General features: G+C 39.0%; 3 protein-coding genes across 5 annotated transcripts; 1 reads left to right on the top strand and 2 right to left on the bottom strand.

Annotated features, from left to right (window-relative positions):
* Positions 1 to 280: 280 nt before the first annotated feature.
* Positions 281 to 20,241, top strand: neb (kinesin family member nebbish). The gene is made up of 3 exons (XM_002057785.4): positions 281 to 1,257; positions 1,382 to 1,972; positions 16,116 to 20,241. The coding sequence occupies exons 1-3, from the start codon at positions 394 to 396 to the stop codon at positions 18,039 to 18,041; spliced, it is 3,381 nt and encodes a 1,126-aa protein (XP_002057821.3). The 5' UTR covers positions 281 to 393; the 3' UTR covers positions 18,042 to 20,241.
* On the bottom strand, positions 4,888 to 13,138 carry fok (fledgling of Klp38B). Of its 3 annotated transcripts, none has more exons than XM_015169687.3 (2): positions 12,565 to 13,138; positions 4,888 to 5,126 (listed from the first exon to the last, which is right to left on the bottom strand). In XM_015169687.3, exons 1-2 carry the CDS (start codon positions 12,725 to 12,727, stop codon positions 4,975 to 4,977), a joined length of 315 nt encoding a protein of 104 aa, XP_015025173.1. In that variant the 5' UTR covers positions 12,728 to 13,138; the 3' UTR covers positions 4,888 to 4,974. The 3 variants fall into 3 exon arrangements, with proteins under 3 accessions (XP_015025173.1, XP_015025172.1, XP_002057822.1); XM_015169686.3 differs by lacking the exon at positions 12,565 to 13,138 and adding an exon at positions 5,756 to 5,982; XM_002057786.4 differs by lacking the exon at positions 4,888 to 5,126 and adding an exon at positions 9,322 to 10,889 and having other exon boundaries at positions 12,565 to 13,129.
* LOC6634003 (PI-PLC X domain-containing protein 2) lies at positions 18,882 to 20,222 on the bottom strand. The gene is made up of 2 exons (XM_002057788.4): positions 20,082 to 20,222; positions 18,882 to 20,011 (listed from the first exon to the last, which is right to left on the bottom strand). The coding sequence occupies exons 1-2, from the start codon at positions 20,155 to 20,157 to the stop codon at positions 19,128 to 19,130; spliced, it is 960 nt and encodes a 319-aa protein (XP_002057824.1). The 5' UTR covers positions 20,158 to 20,222; the 3' UTR covers positions 18,882 to 19,127.
* Positions 20,242 to 20,362: the final 121 nt, after the last annotated feature.

The following is a 20,362-nucleotide window of genomic DNA, read 5'->3' as shown; positions in this document are numbered from 1 at the left end:
AAAAAGACTTATGCAATCTAACGGCAAGTGAGTAAAATACATTTTTGACTACTTTCTCTGTCAAAAACTCCTTAAAAAAACAGAGCGTTATGAAATAAAATGAATTTAACATGTTTATTTAATGCAACAATTAAAAGCGTAGTTATTTAAAAATATACTTATGCAAACCAAATCAATCGATTACCATTTGAAAATAACTGTGTGATGTTGCCAGATCTCTGCTTTTGGAAAACACATGTGTGGACTAGTAGAAGCAGCCCTGGCAATGTTATCGAAACTCTCACATCACTAGAATGAAAAAATTGACAACAAACGACGCGACGCGCGCTCTTTTCGAAACTAACAGCATTTTAATTTGTTTAAACAAACAACAGTGTAAATATATTAAGTAAAATGAGCAACAAAAGCACGCCTGTGCAGCAACGCATTCACCAATTTCAAGCACGTGCACGCGGCAGCTTTGGTGCCAGTGGCAGCGCCACGAAAACGCCTGCAACAGTTGCGACAGGACTGCGTCGCAAGGTGTTGTGCCGCACGCCCAAACGGAGTGCCGAGAAACCGACGCACACACAGGCAGAGCAGCTGTTAAATACGGCTTTTAGCAGCGGCATTGCAACACCAACTCCACACCCGAAGCCAAAGCCAACCGCACTAAATGCATGCTACACGCCCTCGTCGCTCTACCGAAATGCGGGTAAATCGACGCCGCTGCGAGGACCCCAAACGCCCAGCAACAACGTGAAATCCGCAAGCAGGATGAAGGATAAAGATGCCATGGTCGAGTCCTTTCACAGCAATGCCGAGGAGAGCAACATGATTGTTGCGGTGCGTGTGCGTCCACTGAATGCGCCGGAATGCCAGCGTGCCAGCGTCACGAATGTGGTGCAGGTCCATGGCAACAACGAGCTGAGCGTCCAGGCGGGCAGCAGCGCCGATGCGACGGCCGGAGTTACACATTTCTTTAGCTACGATCAGGTTTACTATTCATGCGATCCGGATCGCAAGAACTATGCGGATCAGCTGGCCGTATTTTCTGGCACTGCGCAACCATTGATCGACACCGCCTTCGAGGGATATAATGCGTGTTTATTTGCCTACGGACAGACCGGTTCGGGCAAATCCTACAGCATGATGGGCATTGAGGGGCTGGATGATGCGGCGCTAGATGGCAATGCCCCGCATATGGAGGCGGGCATAATACCACGTTTCTGTCATGAGCTCTTCAGAAGAATCGATGCAGTCAAGCAGCAGCTGCAGGTTGTCTATCTATTTATATAAAACTGACTCACTGGCCCAGGCCAAACCGGTTATCTGCTACAATACATATATGTATATACTCCAATTTGTATTTACTTTAATGTATATTCTCTTTTGCCCATAGGTGGAGGTGGAGGTCAGCTACTTTGAAATCTACAATGAGAAAATACACGATCTGCTTAGTGTGCAGCAGGCTATTGCCGCCACGCCAGATACGCCCGTGCAGCGGCATGCTCTGAAGGTGCGCGAACATCCCATTTTCGGGCCATATGTTGTGGACCTGAGCGCTCATTCGGTGGACTCATATTCGGCGCTGCGCAACTGGCTGGCCGTGGGCAACTCGCAGCGGGCCACCGCCTCGACGGCCATGAATGACAAAAGCTCTCGCTCGCATTCCATATTCAACATTGTGCTAAATCTCACAGATTTGAGCAGCGACGATGGCATGTCCTCGGACACCGATTCCGGCACGGTTGTCTCGCTGCGCCAGACGCGACGCAGCAAGATCAGTTTGGTGGATCTGGCGGGCAGTGAACGCATTAGCGTATCGGGCTCCAATGGCGAGCGTATACGCGAGGGCGTCAGCATCAATAAGAGCCTGCTCACCCTGGGCAAGGTGATTGCCGCGCTGGCGGATTCGCGCAAGTTGGGCGGCAGTGCCACGCCCAGCACATTTGTGCCCTATCGGGAGAGTGTGCTCACCTGGCTACTGCGGGTAAGTTAGGCAATGCACTTTATGAATTCTGTTACCTAGTTTCTTATCGAACAAGTGACTTATCGCCCCCCTTCCTGGTATACTTAATGCGTTATCTTATTGGGCCGATTGCCCCACCGTGTTGATCATATTCTATTGGCATTTCGTAATGTCTTGATTGATCTGTAACATAACTCATAGGCCAGGTACTTTATCTTTGTATATATTATTTATTTATATTTTTTAATTGTTCTGCAATCGACTTTGTTTGGCTTTTATAGCCTCTGTCCAAGGGCTTGAGATAATAGAATATTCTTATATTTTTTTAATTTGTTTATCAACTTCACACGTGTCGCGTATCTCACAAAATATGTGTTTAATTTCTTTGTGGTGTCGAGAAAGATTATTTACTGGGAATTTAATTCGCAAATGACTAAGACAGAGGAAATCCTTTTCAACAAAAAATCTACATTCGAACTTTGATTAACACAAGATAGAATGGATATTTTTCGCACTCCGAAGAATATATACCCTTGTAGACGTATGTTATATGATTGTGCAGATACAAAAGGAGAATTGTGAGGCTAGAATGGTTGATGAAGATATTCTGAATCTTTCTTTGGGTCTATGTGATGTAGTAGTCCAATACTCAAAAGATTTGGATTTATGTAATTGTAAGAAGCATATTAAAACTATTAAAACATAGTTTTGTCAAGTTATCTTTAAAATCAAAACAGTTTCATATCTGAATTGGGTATTCATATGGTATCTATATGATATATGGTATATATATGGTCCGATACAGCAGGACATATGAAAAGTTAAATATCGATTGATGCAGCCGCTTATTGGGTCTGATCGACTAGAATGATTATACTGATCAAGAAGGTATATATATGTTTTCGGGAATCAACGTTGCCTCCTTCTGTGCGTGACACGTTTCATGAGATAATATATAAATATATAATATATAAAAGTAATACAGCAAAATCATTTTAGTATTGACCTAAAATAAGCTCAAATTTAGAAGGCCAAATATGCTTTAAAAATTTAAATTCTCTTTGAATTCTAAAAACGTTAACTGCGAATACCAATTATTGAGTAAAGAAGAATTTCCTTGCCACGTTTAAAAATATTACCAGAAAAAAACTTCTGCGCATCAAAATTCAGCTAGATATGGAATTAAGTAAATGAGGAAAACACGTCAATATTTGCGGCTCGTTGTTGCCCGTGTTGGGACTTTTCGAATTCACACTTTTTTCTTATCTTGAGTCAAATTTAAATGCTAGACTTGTTTATTATAACTGTTTTTATTTGGCAATAAAAACATTCTAAATATATACCATGTATCAGGTTGTTTTCTAGCAGATTCTACCCAAACAGAGGTGCGTCTTCCCCACAAAAAAAAAATGCACTCTACGTCTTATATTCTTACGAGCTCTTTAATAATATTTATATTATTTGTCAATGCGCATTTGGTTTTTTATTTGTTCATAAATTTACGACTTGATATGTGAACCTGGGGCACTTTTAGCCAACCATTTCTGGCAAAAAGATAAAGACAGAAGTAAAAAAAAAAACAATTCCTTATATGGCAGCGCACTTGAAAGTACTCGCGTATAATATCTTTTAGACTGATTTCTCTCTTTAAAATGCAAGTACTTAATAAATCATGTGACTTAAAAGGGACGCCCTAAAACTATATGTTTGGGGAGTATGTTTAGAAAGTATGAAGGGTTGTAAAACACATAAGTTTATCTGAAAAAAGATCAAATTAATAACTATAATACTTTCGTTGAGTTAACGTACTTGTCATATTGTAGCCTTTGCGTAACTGACCAATCCTCATATTTAACTGACCTTGCTATAGTATTATATTGCGCTTTACTCTATAGCAACAGGAGCGGATTTACAAAGGCCTAGAAGGCTGTCCGAACCCGGAAATTCCGGGTTCAAAATATCCATATATATTTTTGCCAGAAATATTATGTAATGAAAATATGGACTAGTGTTATGCTTTTAGAAAAGAACTGAGACTCAAAGCATGAATTAAAATAACATTGTGTTTCATTTTTGTTGCCTCGAGCCAAACAAACTAAATATAAACAAAAAAAGCTATTTTTTGTGCTGTGAAACCGTTTACATAAATAACTCAGAATTTAATAAAAAATTCACTTAGGATCCTTAAAGAAAAATGTTTTCTTCAACAATAAAATTTACTTCTATGTGACTGATCCGCTCCTGCTTTTCACTACAGTACTACAAAATGTAACACAAATACTCTAATGAAGAGTGTTGATTGAACAATGTAATAAAGTGCGTCGTTTCCAAAACGCTTCTGCGATAAATAAATCAATATATTTTTAGAAGGTTACAAACCTCTTTTGAGCAGGTATTACAAAGTCCACAGGCCCTTAAAATGGACATGAAGTATGGCTGAAGTGTTTGTTCATTTACTAGTTGGTGGGCTATAAGATCACTTTTTTTCAGTAGGTAGTGCCCGATACTTGTAATGTTTAGGGCGTTTCGCAATCAATTTGAAAACCAATATCAATAATATGGCGCCATATCATGTGCATTTATTTGGTTGACTACACACCTATTGATTACCTGGAATAAAGCGGCCTTCGCTTCTTAAGATATGGCGCTGCAATCGCTAACGATTAAAATTAATTCTCATTTTATTTGTATTTGTTTTTTAATTTATTTTATTCTCAAGTGGTATTATTTGCACGAAGTTTCCAGTGCCCGCTATAGATAAAACAAAACAATTATTTAAATATAGCTTTTTGTGTAATCTGTCGAGCACTTAACTTATCTAAATATGCGCTCATTGTACATACATACATATTATATCACATATATGTGATGTATGTTATGCATTTTTAAAGCGGATCGTAAAACCGGCACATTTTAACATATTCATTTGCGCAGCCTCGTGTCAGCCTTAACCGCTGCTGTTAGTTTTTTATTTTGTTGCTATTTTTATTTCTTTTATTTGTTTTTTTTTTTTTTTTTTTTTACTAGAACAATATAACACTTGATAAGTTATCAGCGCCCCGTCGTCGTAGCTGGGACAACAACAAGCTCTGATACTGTTGCTTCCTCTTGCTGCACTTACAGGCCGTTGGCTCACATTTGCAATTGCTTTTACTCAGCTTTCCATCCTTATGACCTGTAATCGGTATAAAAGTTAAATAGAATTATAATAGCAAAATCATACAAGTATATAGAAGTTGCCATGCGAGATTAAACATTTTGATTATTCGCTCTCATAATGAGCAAAGTTATATAGCTTTGAATACAAAATATTTTCATTTCCTTTGAAAATGTCTATTTAGATTTGAGATAAAATGCCTCTTGAAGATCTTGTCTGTTGATCATCTTATGTACATATTATACAATCACACATTTTATTTATTATCTTGTATGATATTAGGATATTATATTAGCAGCTAACCCAAATTTTATTGCCTAGAACTTCTAGTAAATACAATTGTCGACTGAAAACTATAATTTATGAATATTAATATTCATAATTCTATTATTTGTATTTAGCTAGGATTTTGCTTAATACTTATTCCCATTTATAAAACAGCATTTTGATCTTATATGAGAAGCTTCAGTCCTTTCATTAACAGGAACTTAACAGAGAGCATTTACATGTTATAAGCCTGTTAAGATACTGTCTATTTAGCTTTTTAATAGGGAAAGTGTGCGATCTTTTGTTCCATAACCTGTCTCAACTGTCGTTTTTTGTCAAGTGTGCAAATAGATAAATAACGTTTAGCTGTGAAAACTTACAGTTCTGAGATTTTTTCAGCACACCCATATCGTGTGTTGGTTGACTGCCCTTGGAGTTTTTGCTTCTGGGCGCTTTAAATTTTCTAAATAGACGAAACATTTTAAGAAAGTCACAGTTACGAGATTTAAATATCCTTGACTTTATGAGTGTAGTTTAGGTTTTATATTTATATTTTAGAATTCGTCACATTTAACCTTCACATTGTGAACTTGAATTTAAACTGTGGCCAACATTTGAAAGCTTCATTTCTAAATACACATTCGTTTGTCGCGGGCCCCACAAAAAGTTCATTTACATATTATATAAACTTTTGGTATCGTGTGCAAAGTTTTCTGACCGCACAACACTTTTTCATTTTCCCAAGCCCTGTTTACCACAAATTGGTGTTAAACAAGGCGTTTTATCTGCCCGCTTGTAGTTTGTTTTTGTTCTTTCTAGAATGGGAAAGTCTGTGTGCATAAATATTATTTTATGTTAGCTATCTTAACTAGTTTGGCTAATGGAATACGCGTGCCGCCTGGTTGACTACGTCATCGTTTTGCATCCATTTGGGAATTAGCAACAATCGGAACGATCTATGGATTTGCACACTTGGAGAGCACGTTTACCGGCATGACATTATGATTATACTATGACTATGTATATTTAACAGATTTATTTGTGCTAATTACGTACGGGAGCGCAAATCTATTGTTTAGGTGCTGTTGCCCGTAGAATTTTAGTTATTATACTTGTGTGCATGGCGCCAGTATGGAAAACTGATTTGTTGTATTGTTTTTTTTTTTTTTTTTCTCCACGTGCCCTTAGCACCTGCTTAGTATAATTATTGCGGTTACCGCTTCGAAAAACAATTGTTCTACAGTGTTCACTCGCAGATAAACGCCGCCGTTCTAAGACAAGAGACAGCTTTGCTTAAAATATTTTTTGAAAGCCCTTTTTATACACTGAACCCATTAAAAATGGGTATAAAGGTATATTGTATTTGTGCAAAATCTACATGTATGTAACAGGCAGAAGGAAGCATCTCCGACCCCATAAAGTGTATATTTTCTTGATCAGCATCAATAGCCGAGTCGATCTAGCCATGTCCGTCTGTCCGTACGTCCGTATGTATGAACGCAAGGATCTCAGAACATATAAGAGCTATAGACTAGTGCCTGCGCAGATCGATTTCGTTTCCAATAATCGATAACTTACTCCGTTTCCAAGCAATCGATAAACGTCGATATCGATATCAAAATCCTGTTTTTTGGGCAATTTTGGTAAATAATAAGAGCTAGAGTCCCCAAACTTGACATATAGCTTCTAAAATAGAATATATATATGCATTTGATGTTGGAAGAAGAGGGTTCATGGTATCCCCTAGTCGGGAGCTCCCGACTCTACTTGTTTTCTTTTATGATCTCTATGAAAATGATTTAATCTTAGGAACTGATTATTTTGGGCTCTTTAAATTGCGTCTATATTGAAAATAGTATAAAAAAAAAACATTCTGTCCGTCGTACAATAATCTATTTGAAATGTCAATTGTTTTTTTTTTCTAGACAATTCTGTATGCTTGAGTTTCTGATAAGCGAATGTTTACTGTGATAGCATTCTATATGAATATATTCCCCTTTGCCCAGGTTCCCATGCACAAACTAGTTAACATTGAATTTAAAATGAATCAAATTCATTGTATAAGTAAATTGCATATTTGCTATGGCTTCCCCATGTGTTGGACATATTTTTGTTGTTGTCACGAATGGTTTTGTGGTTGCGCATCCATAGATAGCGTAATTTCCGAGGTTTTACTGTACTTGAAGAGTAGTTAGAACATGGCATGATTAAAGGCTTTAGATCAAAGTCAATTGTGTCAAATGTCGCATGGAATTCAATTAAAGTTAATTGAATTAAAGTGGGACATGCGAATACTTTTGCCGTTTATAGAATATTGTAGAGAGGTTCCATATAGCTTTTCATGGTCCAAGTTCCAGGTCAGTTTGGTTAGGCTTCAGAATAGGCTTGTATTGTCAGGTTTTAGGTCATCAAAAGGCCTTTCGCATCTTTTTTGAAATCTTTTGCAAATTATCTTAAATGGTTGCCAGACGCTTGACTTAAATCTTAACTTTTTAATTTGATTTTGATTAACAAACTGGTGCGAGACGAAAACATTTCCGTGGAGTTTAAACTCGTGAACTCATGAAATGCGAAACAAAATTCTGGACCAAATCGAAAAGTAATAATTATATAGCTGATGCAATCTACTTTTGATTCATGAGATTTGCCCAGCCAATTTACGCTCATTTTATTTAATCTTTTAAACTCGTAAATGACAAGGGAATTACACGCAACATCATCCAATTGAGAGTCGCCCGACTCTCACTAATGATATCATTATACCCATTCCCACATAATGCCTGACGCATCGATGCAGGCATTTTCATTGCCAACCCAATGCCAATGCATTTGAATCTTCTTGAATAATGAATAATGAGTTGGGGAAAACTTTACTGAAATAATCGGATAAACTTTTCTTCGCTGTTAACAATTTAATTATAGCATTTTAATAATTTCTGTTGAAAGATTTATTTAAAATTAAGCTAAAATATAGCAACTGTTCTGTTATAAAATATTATCTCTATATATTAAACTGTTTTTCCTGACTAACTGACCAACGATCAACGCACAGCCCAAACCGTAAGAACTAGGAAGCTGAAATTTCCACTGTGTACGGGGTTTCGGGAAATTCCACCCGTAAGTATGGAAAAATCGCGAAAAACGTTTGTATGAGACTTTTTTGTTTACCATCCGATTGGCCTCAAACTCAATTCCAGAGTTCTTTGTTCAAATTCATTTGAGTGGTGTTTGACGCTTTCCCAAAAATGTATTCCTCCTTTTCCAAAAATGTATTCCTCCTTTAAGTGGTGTTTCACGCTTTTCCAAAAATGTATTCCTCCATGCTGGAAATGGGGGTCAAAGATTTGGTGGGTGACCTTTCGCGCTCAAATTCATTTTCAAAGCTCTATATTAAAAATCATTTGAGACGTGTTTCACATTTTTTGCAAAATCTAAGATCCTTCGGTGGAAAGTAAAGTAATTTTTTGAGAATTTTAAGCTGTGTCCGATTTGCATCAAACTTATTTTCAAAGCTCTATAAAGAATATAATTAATGCGTGTTTCAGCGATTTGGGAAATTCCACTCGAAAAGGTGGTTAAATGAAGGGAAACGTTTGTATGAGAACATTGATTTTATAACATAAGTGCCACGGGCAAAGCCGGGCTATGCCAGCTAGTTGCTTATATAAGGATACCTTCACAAAATATGTTTCATGATTTTGAGGCAAACTTTCGTGGTATTTGAAAAAGTTTTCATTTCTAAAAGTCTGAATTTTTGAATGTCTTGCTCTGTAAATGAAAACTCAAGCTTTTCTTTTGTAAATACCAATAACATTTTTTATTGAATATTTTGCATGTTTTGAATGGTTTATTCTTCGACTTAAAATATAAATACAATAAGTAAATGGTATATAATAATTTATAAATTTGCTATTTTTTCGATTCCCGCAAGCAAAATGTCTGTATATTTTTATTTAAATTTTAACAATAGATCGATTTTTTTCGTTTTCATTTTGTTATTGATTTGTTTTTTTTTTTGTGTTGTTTTTTTTTTTATGTTTTGTCCATGTTAGTTGCACAGTTGGGGCTGTGTTAAGTATATTTCTCGTTTGTTTATAATTCTGTAGTTAATATAATTTAGTAACAAGTATTAAATTCTTTAACAATTATAACTCGTGTAACCATAAATTTAATATATGTTTAACATTCTTGAAGCTGACAATTAGATTATAATAATTATATAAATTTACTCTAACGCCCATTTATAATTTGTTTAACACTGTCGAGCAGACTTTGGGCCCGAACTGTGCATATTTTGTTGTTGTTGTTGGCTAGGGGTTTCGTTTTGGGTTTTAATTAAGATTAGGGTGTGTCTAATATAGACAAGGATATAAAATCTGGGTCAAAACTATATATACATGTAGCTACACACTTGTAGAAAGAAAATACTAAATATTTTATTTTCGTGTTTTTTTTTTTTTTTGTTTTGTTTTTGGCGCCAATGAAGCTTTGCTTATGCTTTTAAATAGAATTTTCCTGTAAATAACGCATCAGGTTGCCCAATCAAGAGGAGAAACTGAAAACAATTGTTTTTGTTTTTGTTTCTATATTAAAAACATTTGATTCAATATTGAATGCACTCTACTGCAAACATTTTACTCAGTCTCGTACGCAAAATAGAAATATATTTCTGGTATTTCTGGCGATTTTGCTTCCCTCGTTCCGTTTTGTGTTTGTTTTTAATTTTTTAATATATATATATATGTCTAAGGTCATTTGGGATTAACCAAGCGGGCGGCTGCTATTGGATTATTAACTACGTTTAATTTTTTCATACATGTGTATTAAAAAAAAAACATGCAAGGTATTTGTAAAAGGGGGGTGTAAAGAAATAGTAAACGGCTTGTATAAATTGGTATCAAGTTAACAGCAACAGAAAAAATCATTTTCATTTCTTCTTCGTACTTGCTGCTTTGTAAATGGTAGTGTGTTACGTCAGAGGCGGAAATGCACGCAATTGTTATTGTAGGTACAGTTGCATTAGATTATTGTAGTTGTCTCGTGTTGTCTCGCTCTCGCTTGCGCTTGCGCTGCCTGCCCAGCAGGCGCGTTTAGCATCTTTACAACGTTGTTTTTCTCGTTTGTTTTGTTTTTTTTTTTTTTTTGTCTTTATCTAACTTTATATGGCATTGTGAATTGCTGCTGTTGTTGTTGTTGTTGTTGTTTTTTGGCTTAAATTTTGCCACCTGTCTGTCTCTCCTCTACTTAACTGACTGCTGATGTGTGTTTACACCTTGCAGCTCTGCTGCGTTGGCACAACAGTCGACAGCTTTGGCACCTGATGCTGCACCTCGTGCTCGTGCTCGTGCTCAAGTTCGTGCTCGTGCAGCTCCTCCTCATCCTCGCAGATGCTCTCGTGGTGCTTGCGGGACTCACGTTTACGCATATAATTAATCAATGGCCGCTTCTTGTGCTCCTTGCAGAATGGACAATCCTTGCGCAGCTGCTTCTCCGATTTCAATTGCTTGCATTTTTCTGTAAATATAGAAAAAGCAAATCAACAGGTTAATTAAGAGAATCCATGAGCATCGACTATTACTTAATTTGTTTACGCATAGCGAGATTGTTGTTGACATACTAACACACACACACACGTAGATACACTCACACGCATATGCGAACAAGCGGTCTCACACATGTGGCCTACGTGCCTTCTCGCATACTTTGCCCTATTCCAGCTGCCGCTGTCGCTACTGTAAATGTGACGTCACAGCATCGACGTCACGTAGCGGCAAGCTTTGCTGTGTTGTTTTGATTGACCCTGTGACATCTGTTGACACAGGGTGTTCACTAGGCATGCCGCTGTTGATTAAGCTACAGATTTCTTGAATGTTGTCACAGGCAATTGAGCGCTTGAAATGTGTTTTTTTCATTGATTAAAGCGCTGCCGGCCTAAAAATAGCCGCAATTTTAGCAATTGCGCTCACTAAATGTTTGATAAGCAACCTTGACTTATCTGACTAACGCATTGTATGTACCCTAATCTATAAAACTTACAATTGCGCTGCATTAATGCATAAATTAGTCATCTGATTGTTTATGCTATTCTTTTTTGTTTTTGTATGTGTGTTGGCTTAAATAGCGCACACACTCAACAACTTTTACCGACAAATATATTTTTTATTGCGCCGCAGTTTTTTATTCAGTTTTCTTGTTTTGGTGTTGGACTCAAACACCTGCTTGGTCTTATAAGTGCGGGGTACAGTCAGCACTGTAGTCACAGTAAAGTTCTTTTGAGTGGACTTCTGCTTATGCAGACAAATTATGTAGTCAACTTTTTACAAATCAAGTATTTTGCTATTTTAACCATACTTTATGATTAACATTGGAATTGGCTTTTGCACTCAAATAACCTTTATTTAAGGTGAACCACCTCGAGCTGTTATTATCTCAATTTTTCATCAAAAGCCTCTTTAAGTACTCGTGAGCATTTGGGTATTTTTTAAGTACATATATTTGTTTTCATTTATGTATTTATGGTAAACGAGCGCCGCTTTCATTTCTCACGTGTTTACAGTGCCGTCGCACAAATGACAGGAAAGTAAACAAAGATTATAAATGTGAACAAACAAAATAAATGCATGTGACACATGATAAGAAATGTGATCAATTTGAGTCTTGCGGCACCCTGTTATTGCCTAAATTCTTTATTATTAACAGTGCACACACCCACACGCATAGATTCTTTCGCATGTGCGCAAATGAAGGCGTGTTTCACACAAACACACACACACACACACCATACATATGCATGTACATACACAGAAAGAGAATTTTCAATAAGTATTGCGGCTATTTTTAAATTCTTGCAAAAACACACAATGCGGGTATTAACAACAGCAAATGAGCGCCTGTATGTAGCTGTCATGTGAATATATGTACATATACATACACAAATGCATTTTATGTATGTTTTTATAGCACGTATTTTGCAATTAACGCTTTTTACTACATTCGCCTACAGACACACACATGCACATGCCGCGCTCATAAAAAAGTGCTGGACAAAAGCTGGCTGACATGACGTTCATGCTTGCATTTGTCTGAGGCTTGCCTGCATTGTGAGTTGACGCGAATGGCGGCCGCATTTGACAGCATAATGTTATTACTTTTATATTTTTCCTTTTTATATTTAATTTTTGATAATTACCTTGCACTCGACTGTAGGAGTCCTTAGCTGGATACGAGCTGGCACTGCTTGCGTGCTCCAGCGTGCCATACGGGAACTGCTCATAGTCGCGGTAATAGCCGTTGCGCATCGAACCGCCATATGAAAGCGTCGAGTCGCCAACAAATACGCCCCAAACATCCATAGTTGTAGTTTTTGTTTTTGTGATTTATTTTAGAAAGGTGGTCTATGTAGGTTGCACTGCAAATGTGTGTGCTGTGCTTTATAGGTGTTGTTTAGTTCTGTCTTTTAGCGTTGTTTTTTTGCGCGCGTACGTTGTGCGAGGTCGTTTCACTTTGCCTTTGTTTTTTGTTGTTTTTTTTCTTTTTTACGTTTCTTTTGTAACGTCCAATGAACTCTTGCACGTAAGCGCTTTACGTTCTATATCAAATAACGCGAATTGATATTTTTTATTCACTTCTTTTTCATACCAAGTCAAGGTATGAAACCAGTTTATATATGCATTGAATTTAAATGCACTTTATTTATAATACAGCACGGAGAACTCTTTATCTATGCTCTTAACGTTGTCAGTTCAAAACTGAAACTGAAAGCCGAACGCCATATTACTGCATTTTTGTACCCATCGAGTCGTCCGTTCACTTCGTGTGTTGTTTTCGTCATCTTCGTGTCTCGTTTCGCGATGCGTAGCTTTGTTTTTGCTTTTGCGTCGCTTTGTTTGCCTACGTTACTTCTATAGTTGTTGTGTGTATTTTGTGTGCAAGTGGGCATATCGATGAACTCTATTTATGTAGCCGTTTGGCAGAAGGACTTGCCCTTACACCTTATCGCGCACTCATTTAATTTTCTCAACGATAATAAATAATATACGCCATTGTATCTACTTTTTTTTTTTAAATCAGTGATTGCCTATGTACCGTAAATATTATTTAAATCGTTATGCGTAGTATCTCAAGGTCGAATAGCATGGACAAACATTTTTTTCTTGTTGTTTTGACGTCTCGTGCTTTACTTAAAGCTTTGACACATGCTGCCCCTGCTGCTATATATATCGGTTATTGCTATTTCTTTCCAACACACGCGCGTGAATACGCACAGTGGGTGAAAGCGTATTATTTAAAAGTATCGAATACCATACATTTATACAGACAAGAGACAATTTCTCGTTAATTTAAAGTTTTGAAAATTATTAGTTAATTTTCCATATGAATCATCAGCATTTTAGTCAAAAAGATTTAATTCGTGTTAATTTGTGTGTGGCATGGAAAATATTTTTTACCATCGTACTGACGTAGGAAGTTTTTCTTATTAGCGTCGTGTTGCTAAAACAAATGGCTGATATACAAATTGTCACCTCAGACAAATTCGATGTCATATAACAAGACTTAAGCTTGAAATTTTGGAGGTACTTTTCTTCGTATAACTCGAGGCAACTGTTGCCATAGGTTTGCTAATCGTCGTCTAGACTGTATGCCGACTATGCGCCATATAAGGAAAGGTTAATATTTCTCATGCAATTTTGTTGCCAAGCGAGAAATTTGTTCCCATGCTTTATCAATTAGGATATATAATTTTGTATGAGACGGATTGAATTAGGTCGATGACGTCGTTTTAGCTCTGATGTTAGGCGTTCGAGCGAAATTTATGGACATCAGGCCGCATTTTTATCAAACAAAAATCGATCGGGTCATTTGTAACAATATGGAGTTTAAAGTTTGTCTCAACTAAAGATTAAATATAGATATAATTTGCGGACGCTTTGTGCTAAGTGCTCTACCTACGTCATATTGACGTATATTAATTAAGTTGTTTGCTGTTTTTGACTGTACATACCGTCGTTTAGCGACTTTTTGTGGTTTAAGTATTTTTCTCACACGACTTTCAGTGTGCGATGTCGTGACATGCTTCTAGAAGTGGGCGGGCATACATTTCCAAATGCCAGAGCTATATATAGCCAGCACATTGCTCAATAACAGGTTTTGTGACAAAAATATAGCCGAAAAATGCATATTTATATGGAACGAAGTGACTTACTAACCACATAGCCATGACACATTAATGATATTTCCAGTGTCAATGCTTCTGATGGCTTCTATCCAGCCAAACAAAGCTTATAGTCGCGTGATTGAAGTATACATGTCTAGACCGGCCCCTTAGACGCTTAGTTCCTTTGAGGCCAGCAAAAGGTTATAGATATGTATGTGCTGACATTGACGTTGACTCTCTGTTAAATTTCCTTAAAATTTGCGACGTGCGTGTCAAATGTTATAATGAGTATGTAAACTGCAACCCTTTTCACTTTTTTGTACTACCGTTGGCTGCCTTTAACCCACTGTGCACATACCCCCACGAACAAAATCGTTTTGCTCGCTCTCCTTTGCTCGCTCATTCACATGCCTACGCCCACGTCGCTGCTGCTGCTGCTGCTGCGCAGTTTATGCAAACATAAACTCTCGTGACTAGTCCGTTCTACCCCCTTTCTCTAGCTCACACTCGTTTTATTCTAGCGATGCTGACCTGCACAGCGGAGCGTTAATCAAACAAGTGTCTATTACATACGCATACATATGCATGCGTACATACATACATATAAACACACATATTTATTTATTTTGTTGGCACAACTAACAGACTAGCTATCTCGCTCTTGATTGCAAGCATTGATAACGGTTAACGGTCGCCACAGTCGCCGTCGCTGCTTTTGCCTTTGCCTTGTCTGTTTAAAGTTTGTCAAAAGAGACTCCCCTGCCAACACTGATAAGTCCTTATCTTTGGAGGTCATAATTCTTTTGTTAAGACTACCCAGGCATGTGGAAATGTTCATATGTAAATATGTACACACACATACATAGTATATACATAATATGCTCTAGTATATTTACATACTTTAGACTCATTTTCTGCTGTAAATACTCTTAGGTATATGCGTGTGTTTTTCTAAATTCAGGTACACGCCCAGTAAATCATCTAAATTGCTCTTCACCATTGCCCGCACCTCACTTTGCACCTTGTCGTTGATGGGTAAACGTTAAAATGTAAACAAGGGCCTGCCAATCATTTTGTATGCAACTGTTTGTCAAACTTGATTAAGTATTTATCGAAATACGTGCAGCAAACAAAAATAATTGATCGATACATCGGGCGGTTAATTTTGAATATGAACACAAAGAACAGCTTTTGCGTTTAGCAAGCAGTGCTGATAAAATAACGGGTTGTGTGTTTTCTTTTGCCCATTGAAAGCGATTTAAAATACTTTTTTAACGAAAAAATTCAAATTATAATATAAATAATAAAATTAATTATAAAATTTCTGTATATAATATATATATATATATATATATATTCTTTCTGTTATTTCTTCGTACATTTTCCTTTTGAAGAAATAACCATGTAAGTTCAAGGAAGTTCAAGGAAGACCTCACTGTATGTTTTTTTTTGCCCAAGTTAAAAAGTTTCATATGTCTCTTTGAGAAATTTGTATTACAAATGATTTAGTAGGAATTATATTTTTTTTACTGAAATCCCAAGAAGTAGCTATGATTAACAGAGTTTCCGTTTCTGTTTCTCTGCAGGAAAACTTGGGTGGCAATTCCAAGACGGTGATGCTGGCCACCATTTCACCAGCCAGCTTGCATGCGGATGAGACGCTCGCTACGCTGCGCTATGCGTGTAAGGCGCGCTCCATCGTGAACCGGGTTAAGGTGAATGAATCACCGCATGACAAGATCATCAGGGATCTGCGAGCGGAGGTGGATCGCTTGAAATCGCTGCGTAATGAATATGAGCGGCAGCGTCGTCTCTCGGCGAACAACAACAATCCGCCAGCGCCGCGCAAGATCATAATTGAGACTTCCGTGGATGACGGCGAGGTGGAGGCGCTGCGTCAGCAGCTGGCGGAACGCGAACGTGAACTGAATCGCGCTCAAAAGTCATGGATGGAGAAGCTTAAAGAGGCCGAGGATCAGCGCAAATCGGAGCTACGTCTGCTCAAGCGCAAGGGACTCGCATTGGAGCTAACCGCCGATCAGAAACAGGCATGTCTCGTCAATCTGACGGATGATCCCATGCTGAGCGGCACCCTGTTCTATCTGCTGCCGCCGGGCACTGTGCGCATTGGACGCGGCCGTTTGCCGGGAGCGCCGGCCAGCTCCCTGCCGGATATTGTGCTGGACGGTCCGCTGGTGGCGCTGCAGCACTGCACCATCGAGCACGAGCGCTCCGGCAGGTTGTACGTGAGTCCGGGCAGCGAAGATTTCGAGACCTATGTGAATGGTGAGCTGCTGCAGCAGCGGCGACCGCTGTTCCATGGCGATCGTTTGGTCATTGGCGGCTCGCATTACTTTCGCATCTCAAATCCGTTTTGCAGTCAGCGCGGCAAAGCCGAACAGCTGCACGTGGACTTCCAGCTGGCGCATCAGGAGATACTGCAAAAGCAGGAGCAGCAGCTGCGCACCGAACTGGAGGCCGAGAAGCGCGCGGCACTCACGCGCATCGAACAAGAGCGTGTGCAGCATGCGCGCGATTTCGAGGAGCGGCTGCAGTGCCTCGAACTGGAGCAGTTCAAGTACAAGTGCAACAGCGAAATGCTCGAAACGGAGCGCCAGGCGCTGGCCCAGCAGCAGCTGAAGCAGACGCCCAGCGCCACAACGCCGGCTCAAAAGTCCACACTGCTTGAGGATATACAGCGCATTATGCTGAATCCCAGCGAAGAGAGTCTGCACAAGACACAGCTGATGGTCAAGGAGGCGACGCAGCGGTGTCGCCAGCTCGGCCTAAAGCAGCTCGAATTCCGCCAGACCCAAACGCCCGACGAGTTCGGACTGCTACGCACGGTCATTCTGATTGTGGACAAGCAGCGTGCCCTGAAGGCCGAATGGCCCACTGCTCGCCTGGGCGTCTGGCTCGATCTGCAGCGCGACGCTGCGCTGCCGAGCAGTGCCAGCAATATATTCCAGAGTGTGGAGGTGGATTGGCAGCCACTGGATGCGGCACTTAATGAAACGCTTAATGACACACACAACTCCAGTCGCATTGCCCTCAATCTGAGCGCCATGAAGGATGCGCTGCTCAAGCAGCCATTCAAGCGGCTGCTCAGCGCCAACAATACGCCCCAGCAGACTTCCACGCCGGCGAAGACGCCAGCCAGCGGCTCGCCCAGCAGCAAACTGGCGCAATATACCAAACGCCTGCTCACCTACGATCTGGACGAACAGCAGCAGCAGCAGCATTCGGCGAGCAGCTGCCACAATTTATCCCAACTGGCGCAGCAGGAGCTGCAGCTGATGCAGCGCTCTGCGCAGCGCTTATATCGCCACTGCGAGCAGGCGTTGCGCGAACGGGAGAATCTATCGGATGCCGGCACTCTGGCTGACAATCTGCAGGTTGCCCTAACCCAACTGGACACTGTGCTCCAGGGCATGCACGGCTTGCTCGCCCAGTCGGCTGAGGTGAGTTCGCCAACTAAAGCGCAAAAGGCTGTGCGTTTCCTTATCGATTGACAAATCTGTTTCAGTTTTATATACCATTTACCCTAAGCCCAAACCCATTCTATTCATTTATGACCTTCAATGCAATGTCTTGTATTTGTTTTTATTCGTTTTTTTTTTTAAATATATATGTATGTTTGAATATATATATGCATATATATTTTAATATATTTATAAATGTAAATGCTTACATGGAAATTAAATGTTTGTCTGTATTGTTTACGGTCACGGTTTCTAGGTCATATTTTTCTCAATGATTGTAAGTATATGTAAAAATATATGAGGGTCAATCACATGTAGATTTATTCGACATTTCATGAACAATTATTGCTTATTTTTTACTTTTTATTCCATAATATTTTCCATTTGTTTTGCATTTCTATTTAATTTGCTTTTTATTTATCTAAACATATTTTTTCCTTATGCCTGCAAATTGGTTTATGAAAAATATATTTAACATGTACTTTTTTGTTGTTAATATATAATATATTTTCAGTCTTGCAAACACCATTTTAATTTTTAACTTATGTGAAATGTTCTTAAATTAGTATTGAGAGCCTTGTTTTAATATTTGAAGAATTTCATAAACCTGAAATTTTATAGAGTAAAATATCGCATACTTGTAATAAGGCTAACATATAAGTCATAGATACTGTGGAATTATGCACGTTCAATATCAGAATTGCATGTTACTTATCTTTTTCTTTATAACTAATTGCATTTTCTTATCGCCACTTAAAAATCGCGCGTGCGATAACAAACAAATCACTTAATTACATTTAAGTTCATTTATTGCGAACATTGCAGAAAAGCAAGTTTTGAAGTGATTCAACATAACAAAACAAAGAAACATTTAAAACAAGACAGGCATTTAATAACAAATATTAGGCTGGAATTCATTGCAAGCAGATGATCCGTAAACGAATAGAAAATAGCACCATAAAAAGTGGGTGCATAATTAATAATAATTTAAATAGATACAAATTGAAGCCTTATTCGATTTTAGAGAGCATCGTAAAAATAATAAGCACCATATAAAATTATTTAACAATATTTGTACGATAATAATATACAACAATAACCATCGGATCGTGCGGTCTATAAAGGATCATCCAGAGACTCCGACTTATCCTGCGCCGGCTCCAGTTTAGTATTCAATTCAACAACCCAGTTGCAGAACTGGCCATTTTTCAGATTAACAAAGTCTGCCAGAAAGACGTTCACACGCGGCGATTGACCGCTTGCAAAAGGTCCTGGTAGCTGTTCCAGTATCCAAGGCTTTAGCTTTTTATCCACACGCTTTGCCGTTCGTTTTAGGGTGAAGAAAACACGCAGCGCTATATAACGTCCGGTTGGCGTGAGGAGACACTGGGAGACATAGCCCTGTTGTGGCTGACGCGAGAGCAGCGAATCGGCTAGGAAGGACTGCAGCTTCTTGACACTGGCCGTATTCGGCCAAGGCGTTGGCCAGGCATAGCTGGGCCAGAACTGTGGGGGCAGGCCAATCGGGCAGCGTCTATAGATGAGCACCACTTGGCGCTGGAGCTCGGCACAGCGCGTCAAGGAGCATTCGAGCAGATAGCCATCTGTTGTGGCATACAGGCGTTGATCAAAGAACTGCAAAAGCTCTTTGTGCAGCTGCTGGTGCTGTGCGACGGTCATGTTATAGAAATGCTGCAGGTCCAGTATTATCATCTCGCCAGGATGCGTATCTAGGAATTGACGCAGCTCCTGCAGCGGCTCAAACACTTCCATGGCAAAGAGTCCATGACAATAATAGAATTTATCATCATTTTGTGCTATGCGTAGGTCAAAATAGCGCACACCGAGATGCAGTTGCTCCAAAATGGTCGACGATTGGTTTTTGGACCAACGGCGCACAAAGCAGGGAAAAAAACGATGCCAACGACGTATTGCGCTTTCTGCATCCGGGGCTAGCTTTGAGCTGCTATTAATTCCATAGGTCATTGAATTGTGTGAACCTACGGCGGAATAGCTTTAATATTAATTAGTCAAATTGAGTCGCTGCTCGCTTTGGATGATCTCATATACCTGGTATGGCCAGATTGACAATTGGTAGATCGCGCAGCTCAGGCGGCAGATCGCGCATCCAGTGCTCCTTGGACATCTCGGCTTATGGAGAAGAATATTGTGCTTTTATGGCGAAGTTTTAAATATAATAAAACAGCAAATGCTACGGTTGGGCTATAAACAGTGGTATTCTATGCATGCGCCAAAGTACTCGGTATCGATAAACGGGTTGCTCGATAACCAACTATCGATGCTTGAATTTGAGCATAACGACTAATTTTTATAATCAAAAAAAAAAAACA

Source organism: Drosophila virilis, chromosome 4 (genome assembly GCF_030788295.1).
Source record: "Drosophila virilis strain 15010-1051.87 chromosome 4, Dvir_AGI_RSII-ME, whole genome shotgun sequence".
NCBI lineage: Eukaryota > Metazoa > Arthropoda > Insecta > Diptera > Drosophilidae > Drosophila > Drosophila virilis.
This window is presented reverse-complemented; position numbering and strand designations above follow the sequence as displayed.

Excerpts from the sequence above, each read along its gene's own strand:
- fok (XM_002057786.4), bottom strand. The coding sequence starts at position 12,727 with ATGGATGTTTGGGGCGTATTTGTTGGCGACTCGACGCTTTCATATGGC. Across the intron at positions 10,890-12,564 it reads CTCCTACAGTCGAGTGCAAG|AAAAATGCAAGCAATTGAAA; the intron begins GTAATTATCAAA and ends CTATATTTACAG.
- neb (XM_002057785.4), top strand. The coding sequence starts at position 394 with ATGAGCAACAAAAGCACGCCTGTGCAGCAACGCATTCACCAATTTCAA. Across the intron at positions 1,258-1,381 it reads CAGTCAAGCAGCAGCTGCAG|GTGGAGGTGGAGGTCAGCTA; the intron begins GTTGTCTATCTA and ends TTTTGCCCATAG. Across the intron at positions 1,973-16,115 it reads TGCTCACCTGGCTACTGCGG|GAAAACTTGGGTGGCAATTC; the intron begins GTAAGTTAGGCA and ends GTTTCTCTGCAG.
- LOC6634003 (XM_002057788.4), bottom strand. The coding sequence starts at position 20,157 with ATGTCCAAGGAGCACTGGATGCGCGATCTGCCGCCTGAGCTGCGCGAT. Across the intron at positions 20,012-20,081 it reads TGTCAATCTGGCCATACCAG|GTTCACACAATTCAATGACC; the intron begins GTATATGAGATC and ends ATTCCGCCGTAG.